Source organism: Miscanthus floridulus, chromosome 8 (genome assembly GCF_019320115.1).
Source record: "Miscanthus floridulus cultivar M001 chromosome 8, ASM1932011v1, whole genome shotgun sequence".
NCBI lineage: Eukaryota > Viridiplantae > Streptophyta > Magnoliopsida > Poales > Poaceae > Miscanthus > Miscanthus floridulus.
This window is the reverse complement of record NC_089587.1, coordinates 58,378,509-58,387,234: the sequence shown is the minus strand read 5'-3', so window position 1 is coordinate 58,387,234 and position 8,726 is coordinate 58,378,509. Positions and strand designations below refer to the sequence as shown.

Here is an 8,726-nt window from a genome sequence, read left to right as displayed (position 1 = left end):
ATATATGGCTGTCTAATTAAGATAGTTTAACTTAACACTGATAGAATTGTATTCTTTTTCGGATCGAGGGAGCACCAGCGTAACTCAACAAGTTGTACATACCTAGCTAAGAAATCCAAAATTCATTCAAATTGGTTCTTGAAGTTACTTTCCGACAAGAAGTTGAAAGTGAGGGAACCCCTGAACAGTTCTCTATAAAAATGTATGCTTCTAATTAATCTCTGAGTTAACCAGTGAAGTGCTTGCAGTTGAAGACAGGCATTTTTCCAGGAGTAATAATAAGCATATATTGCAAGGATTTGGTGATCGTCTTATCCCATCTCACAAAGAGAAAAGCTGAGCTCACAGCAATGCAAATGGAGCGCTCAAGGGCATGTGACGGATGCAGGAGAAAGCAACAACACAGGTCGCCCTCTTTTTTCCTTTGGACGTACTATGGCCCCTATAGCAATGCAATGCAAGCTCATGCATGCATTGTTGCTGCAAAAAGCCCTTTAAACAGATCCTCCGATCCTAAACGCGCTCGATCTAACAACTACTCCATCCATTACACACCCTACATTGCAGCGCTGTTAGCTAGCTTTCGATCGATCACCTCACCTCTACCACTACCACTATCTAGCTGCTGCTGATGCTCCTACACCTTTAATCCTTTTCCCTGGCTGCTGCTGCTGCTGTCGTCTGTCCATGGCCTCCTTTTAACAGTGAAAGATGCATATATGGTGCCTCTCTCCGGGACCATCAATGCATCCATCTTAACACAATCATATCCCATGAACACATGCAAAGCAAAGCACCCCCCCATAGCCTAGCTAATCCTCCGATCCTGCTTGTCGCCGTCGACGAGACGATGACCTCTGGTTGCTTTGCATGTTAGTGCCTGATGCGTGGGCCTAGGGTGAACTCCAGGTTCAACCCGCTGGCACACGACGTCGTCTCCGACACGCAGGAGTTGTTCATGTCCGAGAGGATCTCGAGGCTCTTGGACTGCATCGTCTGATCCTGCGTGCACAAACGAGTAGTCGATCGGTCGACATGTTCAGTATATTCAGAGATGCAACATGTTCAGTGGTGTTCTTGCGTAGTAGCAGTATATATATCTACGTACCTTGAGAGATCGAGAATGCATGCTCATGCTCCCGGTGTTGGAGTCGCTGGGAAAGCCGGTCCAGTCTTCCCTGTAGACACAACAGAACAAAGCCACCAACAGACACAGAGCTCAGTTAGTACGGACGTTGCGTCGTCGCAAGCAACTCGATCTAACACTGACTACATGCAGATGCAGTGCATAAAAGAGCTGGAGACTGTAACACTGCATGTTACTGTAATACATACTGTAACGGCAGTGGAGCAAGTTATTAGGAAATGCTGTCACCAACACCATATATAAATTCTTAATAACAAAGTATATATACACGCAATAGTTAGTTAACTAGCTAGGGCAGTAATAAGATCTGGTACTGGCTGGGGGAAAACAGTTAGTGATAGATTATTACGCACTTGATAGTTGCACTGTCTATTACTGTTACTGACGCCAAAACAAGTGCGTGGATACACTACTACTAGTATATATACTTGCATACTAGCAGTATATGGTAAATATAATGTTGGTGCTCCTGCAAGTACTTGTCTTTAAGATGAACTGCATGCATACACTACTATACTGACAAAAAGGCCACGGGCATACATAAGAGGCCATAATTGAGGCAGGCTTCAGGCACATACAGACACCTACTACTAGGTGATCCATGTCAAAAGGTTTGCTGGTCGTCTCCATGAAGTAGGGGCGCTTTCCTGAGCTCATCATAATTATTGGGAACTGATTCTTAGGAGGGCAGTAAGGGAGATGTGCATGTGGGTAAAAGAGGCTTCCCCCTTTTCATGACCTAATAAAGCTAGTGACTAAACCACCCCACTGCAACAAGCTCAAGATTTGATTGACAATGTAAGTTGACATCAGGCAAAAGTTAGTTCTTCATCCATGTCTAATTCTAATATAACCCTATTCTTTTAGCTCACTGTTTTCATGCACATATGTGGTACACGTAGTACTTATCATAAGATTAATAAGCATATGTATATATATGCACCTTGAGGAGCTATTCCAGAGGGCACCATGAGCGCCGGTGCTGCTCCCATGATCATTACAGGCAGCTAACCTTCCATGGCGAGCCGCCGCCGACTCTGGCCTGCCGGGGGTGCCGTGCAGATCGAGCGAGGAGTTGTCGTCGCAGATCTCGCCGGCCGACCCGTTCTCGAACCCATCAGCTTGATCTGCAGGACCCACGCGTGCGTGCAAAAGACATAATTATTAGGCAACAAGCATAAGATTAGCATATGTACTCATTGGCATATCCATAGGAAAGGATCAGAAACACAAGTGATGCTGAAGATGAGTAGCTGATCGCTGATGGAAAGGGAGAATAAAATGGAAGGCTGAAGCAGCAGCAGCAGCAGCTGGCTCTCTCATCACTCATGTCATGTTAGCATTGATTCTAAAGCGCGCGAGCAAATAAAGCACAAATCTTGTACTATTCACCTGACGAAGCTGCCGGCCTTTCGGTGTTCTTCACGGTCCTGTACATCTGCAGCAGGCAGCAACATGGCAAAAGATCAGTTTAGAGCCAGGCAAAGCATATCTATCTACCTATCTAGTACGAAACACATTTGAAGCAACTTGCGGTACAAATAGGGGAATCTTTGGCAAATCATAAGATTTGCATTTTTCAGGAGGCAACATCGTGTGCATGCTGCTGCAAGATTTGATTTGACACCTTAAGGCAGAAATCAACAAAGGGGAAAGTAGTAGCTAGCAGGAACCCCATTCACATTATTGACAGGCATGCAAAGTAGAGTAACTATGTGTGATTCATGTGTGTGCATGACAGTAGTACACTACTCCTAGCTAGAAAGAGTGGAGTACAGTTTTTTGCTTGGTGGCCTAGATGTGAAACCTGCATTTTTTGCTTTTACAACAAAGTTGAGATACATGGACCTAGCTGGCTAATGATGATCATAAGTTTCCATGCATGGTTTTTACAAGGGATGTGATTCTGATGCAGCAGGATCTTTGGAGGAGGGAGACACTACAGGGGAGTTCAGACTTTAGCCCCATCTGCCCTGCTCTCACCCTTTGCTCACTTTCTTCCACTTTGATGCATATCATCTGTTGCATGTACACACACATACAGCATCGAGCAGTGTGCACTGTGCACTAGACTAGCACTAGTAGCAACAGGCAAGCAGGCAGGCTCCTCTAGCACTGATGCGGCAGCAAAACTACAAGAGCCAGGAGCAGAACGGATCCCCATATTTGCATGTGTTTATGTTAACTTGTTTCTCACCCACACCACACGCGGTTGGTTAATCCAGCTAGCCGGTGTTGCTACTCCTACTTGCTAGCAAGTGCAGTTCTACGGTATATTACTGTCACGGAATGATCAAAATATAAAATATAGGAGGTGTAAATTGTCAAGTGTGTGAGAAGAGGAAGGATCGGACTATGCACCTGCAAGTGAGACTTGACATGAGCCAGGGTGAGATCCTTCACGTCCATGAGCTCAAGAACTGACTTGGGCGTTGCCCCTGGAAGTTCATCATCATGCACAAGAACAAGTAAAATCGTCAGTGATGAGCACAGCGTCATACTCATGGATGAACGCATCAAGAAGAAGAAGAAGAAGCCATGGAGGAAGAGGAACACAACACAAAGAAAGGTAGCTAGAGAGACAGGCAAAGCAAGGGCAGATGCATGTGCATGGGGGTGACGATGGACCCGGAAGAACCGGAAGAGGGCATGTACGTACTTTCGTGGCCGCCGAGGAGCTCGACGGCGTGGACGAAGCGGGCGTGGAGCGTGGACGTCCAGCGCATGCGCGGCGCCCTGGCGGTGCGCTTGGCCGGGGGGAACCCGGCGACGCGCGCCCCGACGCCGCACCCGGCGCGGCGCCAGGCGCCCGCGGCGACGTGGCAAGGCTCGCAGAAGCACGGGCCCGCCGCCCCCGGCCCTGCAGCGTGCGGCGGGAACGTCGGCGGCACCGCGTGCGTGTGCGGGTGCTGGTACAGCGGCATCCCGCGGATGGGCCGCAGCATGGCTGCGGCGTCGGGGTGGTAGTACAGGCCGCCGCCCGCCCCTGCAGCAGCGGCGTTGGGGGGCATCGGCATCGGCATGGGCAGCTGCACCGGCAGCGGCAGCGGCATGGGCATGGACAGCTGCAGCGACGGCGCCATGGCCGCCGCCGGGTTGCCGCCAGGGACCCCGTTGCCGCCGCCGACGCCGCCACCTGCGGCGGCTGCCGCTGCGAGGAACCTGGCGCTGAGGGCGGCGGCGCAGTGGTGGTGGTGGGCGTGGGGCGTGGCGCTGGCGGGGAGGCCGATCTGGAGGGAGAGGTCCGGCTGGGAGGGGAAGAGCTCCATGGATCGATCACACACACTACTCTCTCTTGCAATCCCTCGCAACTACACTTTGCTTGTTGCAGACGAGTGAGGTAAGGTGTCAAAGAGAGCTGTCTTTCTCCTTTCCCTCTCGCTCGCTCGCTCGTTTCTTTGTTTGTGAAATGAAACTTGTGGAAGCTTGAGCTCAGCTAGAGGGATGGACGGGGCGACACTGTCCTTTTCTAGTGATTGGGGGGTGGGAGGAGAAAGAGAAAGACAAGGGTAAAAATGTAAAAGCTAGAGAGAGTGTGTGTGAGTGTGATGGGCAAAGCGTAGTTTAGGCCTTGTTTAGATTGAGAAAAATTTCAACCTGATGAATAGTAGCACTTTCGTCTTATTTGGTAAATATTGTCCAATCGTGGACCAACTAAGTTCAAAAGATTCATCTCGTGATTTCTAACTAAACTGTGCAATTAGTTTTTTTTTTACCTACATTTAATGCTCCATGCAAGTGGCTAAAAATTGATGTGATGGAGAGAGAGTGAAAAAACTTGGAATTTTGGGGTAATCTAAACAAGGCCTTACTTGATGAGAGAGAGAGAGAGAGAGAGAGGAGGGGCGGTGGATGATGAGTTAATGATGGGAGGCAGCAGTAGACCTGAGCAGCAACACCCTGTTCCTGTTGGGCTGGGCACGGCGGACACAGATGCAGTCATGCAGAGGCAGCTAGCTTTCGCCCTCTCCATGACTGGACCTGGACGACGACAGAGCTGGAAGAAGATGACAGTTTGAATGGCAGGGGCAGATCGCTGGATTTGCTTGCTTAAGGAAGGGGGTAAAGAGATATTCCAACCCACCACTTTTGCATTTGCATGGCAGCCTGCTTGCATGAACAAAAGGCCTTTTGGATCATCGATTGGGATGAGATGAGAGCTCAGCTGCTGCTGCTGGGGCTAATTGTTGTGTGAGTGCTGGGTTGTTGGCACATGTTTTCCTTGCTACCATGCAGCCACAAACCTCTGCCTCTCTACACATTCATTCATGCAAACTACTTTATCTGCATTGGATTAATGGCGAGCCAAAATCCCCTTTCTCTCTTTCAACTCTTGTTTGTTGCATCCATGCATAGATGGGTGGTGCACAACAAGCACATGACGACTTTCTGAGTGTTCGGCGGGATGAAATAAAGCACCGTTCATGCTGGAAACACTATTTATGCTGAAATTTTATGAGAGATGCTCAGCCGAACAAGCTATTTGCTTCTCCCGCTTGGTTTGTATGAACTCCGATCCAGCTAGGTGGCTGCAGGTTTATACGCATGTCGTCTCACTTTTCTGCGTGCTGCTTGACAAAGTTGAGCGTCATTGTTCGTTGGCAACTTTTGCCAAATAGTAAAGTGCGTGCGCGTCACTGATGTTGGAGTTGGAACACATATATACGCCATGCACCATGCATAGGACTACACACCCTCTCTTAGGGTATCTGGCTTGGCTAGTTGATGAATTGTTAGGTGTTTTTTGTGACACTCTTTTCGCAAAGTAAAGTAGTAGTATATATTAGATTGCATGGTAAAAGTAAAACACGTGCACACACAGCAGACAGCACCTGTCCTCAATTATATCATGTATGTACTTGGTATTCAAAGACTGCAAAGGTTCATAAAGCATCATGGAATTGAATGAATTAGTAAGAGTGTGATCGAGTACCAGCTTATTTTAAGGCGGCATTCACTGTGTCTGCTGGATCGGATGGCTTGGAATGCCATGGTATTCACAAGTGCAACCGGTCTGTCAGCAAAGCAAAAGCAAAAGCAATACTACTACAGGCGTGTTTAGATCCAAAATTTTATGGATTTTGGCTACTGTAGCAGTTTCGTTTTTATTTAACAATTAGTGTCTAATTATAGACTAATTAGGTTCGAAAGTTTCGTCTCGCGCTTTCTCACCCAACTGTGCAATTAGTTTTTTTTTCGTCTACATTTAGTACTCCATGCATATGCCGCAAGATTCGATGTGATGAGTACTGCGCAAAATTTTTTTAGAACTAAACAGGCCTACGCCTACAGCACATTGAATGTGCATGCATGTACAGTATATGACAAATTTGTTTTTGGAATCGTATATGACAATTGAATACTCGTACTTAGCCTGTGTTCAGTTTCAAAGATAGTTTCAAAAAAGTGCTACAGTACATATCACATCGAATCTTGCGATACATGCATGAAGCATTAAATGTAGACGAAAAAAAACTAATTGCACAGTTTGGTTGGAAATCACGAGACGAACGTTTTGAGCCTAATTAGTCTATGATTGAATACTATTTACCAAATAAAAACGAAAATACTACAGTACTTAAATTCCAACTTTCCCTCCAACTAAACACAGCCTTACTCGGTACTCCGTACACCACTCCCTTCACTTCTGCTCCCATTCATGGCGATGCCGAGCATCAGACAGAACAGCAGGGGCACCGGCCGGCCGGTTCTTCCTCCCGCATCTCTCAGTCTCTCACTGTCTCACACATGACACAACCCCCCCTCTCTCTCTACTTGATGAGAGAGAGCTTGATTTTTGGCTGATAAATTCGATCAGTGCTGATTTAGGTCATGTTTGGTTTCAAGCTCCTAAAAATTTTAGGAGCTTTTACGAGACTACCAAAACCTCCTAAAAGAGTGTTTAGTTCCATCTCCTAAAATTGACTAAAAGCAATAAATACACTAGCAGAGGGGGCAGGGCAATAAAGCAAGGATAGTGGGGGTTTAGGATGGACTTTAGAAGCTTTTAGGAGGGGTGAAGGTCCTAAAGTTTTTGACCTCTCCTAGAGTTTTTAGAAGTTTTTAGAAAAAAAATGTTTGGTTCTTTAGATAAATTCTATTTAGATTTTAGCTCCTAAGTCCTTGTTTAGTTCGCGAAAAGTTTTTCTAAAAAGTGCTACAGTACCCGTCACATCGAATCTTGCGGTACGTGCATGGAGCATTAAATGTAGATGAAAATAAAAACTAATTACATGGTTTGGTTGGAAATTGCGAAACTAACGTTTTGAGCCTAATTAGTCTATAATTGAATATTAATTGCCAAATAAAAACGAAATTGCTACAGTAGCCAAATTTCGCACTTTTCGCGAACTAAACGCGTGCTAAAATTTGTAGGAGGGGTAATCAAATAGGACTTTATTGTGTGGCACCGATACGACCTGTCGAAACCAATAAACGAACACGGGTGCGTTCTGTGCCTGTGGATAGGAAAACCTACAGCTTTGAATGCGATGGAAACCTTTTCGGTGGGTTGAGCCGTTCGTTGGAATTGCTGCTTGGCATTGGCCACAGACTCGCTCGCTCACTCCCAATTTTTTACTTTTTTTTTTTACAGACAAGAGCTTCACTGTTGAGAGGCTAGGGCTAGCTAGCAGGAGTAGCGTAAAAGGGCTAGTGGTAGACTGTAGACAGACGAGACTGGCTGCTACGGCCGTGAGGTCACTCAAGGTCACCTCAGCTTTGCATGATCGGTGTTGGAATGGGAAATTTCCGCTACGGACTACGGTGTCGGTCAACAGAACTTTCCGCTGCTACACCGTTTACTATGACAAAAAAAAACAAGCACGTACTCCTACGTGCTCCTCTAGTCCTCCGCAACACGCACGGCTGTCTCTCTCTCGTCTCACAGAAAAAACAATCTGAAACTATAGTTAACTCGTACTTTTGTTTTTTTCTCTCGTAATAATTGTACGTATACGGATTACGGAGTAGTACTCCTACTTCGTACTAGCAGGGCGACCTGCGTTAATCGCACAGCTATAAATTAATACCAGTATCTATCTATAAGTACAAGTATATAAGTATATATGTTATCATCGAATTGTGTCTTTCACTATCGTTATGCTCCATCAACGGCCCCCCTTTCCACATTGTGCCTCTCACTGTCGCGTTCTCATGCTTGTCCCCACGATATTGAGCTATATATTTTTCAAGATTTGTACTCTTCACTCTCAAAATACTTGACCTTGTAAAATTTAAATTTTGTTCTAAAATATTTGACATTCTCATTTCTTAATGCATCTTTCTCTTCTTCAAATACATTTTTTTTCTTTTTCCAACACGTCTCTATCCCTCCTTTTTGTTTTCTATGCATCGTATCTTTTTACTCCTCCTTAATTCTTGTATCCAAATCTAAAACATCAACTATTTTGGAACGGAGAGTACAATAGGTTATACTCCCTTTGTCACTGAATAAATCAATTCTTAAAGCTCTCCTAAGTCAAACTCCTTTTATATTTCACTAGATTAATAGGAAAAAGTATAAATACTTTTGGTACCAAATAGGGATACTATGAAACTATAGTTTATAATATCTAAT

The 8,726-nt window shown here is 45.7% G+C and overlaps 1 protein-coding gene across 2 annotated transcripts; it reads right to left on the bottom strand.

Annotated features, from left to right (window-relative positions):
* Positions 1 to 253: 253 nt before the first annotated feature.
* On the bottom strand, positions 254 to 4,556 carry LOC136472203 (probable transcription factor KAN2). Of its 2 annotated transcripts, none has more exons than XM_066469936.1 (6): positions 3,807 to 4,556; positions 3,509 to 3,585; positions 2,540 to 2,585; positions 2,091 to 2,274; positions 1,109 to 1,178; positions 254 to 1,002 (listed from the first exon to the last, which is right to left on the bottom strand). In XM_066469936.1, the coding sequence occupies exons 1-6, from the start codon at positions 4,414 to 4,416 to the stop codon at positions 874 to 876; spliced, it is 1,116 nt and encodes a 371-aa protein (XP_066326033.1). In that variant the 5' UTR covers positions 4,417 to 4,556; the 3' UTR covers positions 254 to 873. The 2 variants fall into 2 exon arrangements, with proteins under 2 accessions (XP_066326033.1, XP_066326034.1); XM_066469937.1 differs by having other exon boundaries at positions 2,160 to 2,274.
* Positions 4,557 to 8,726: the final 4,170 nt, after the last annotated feature.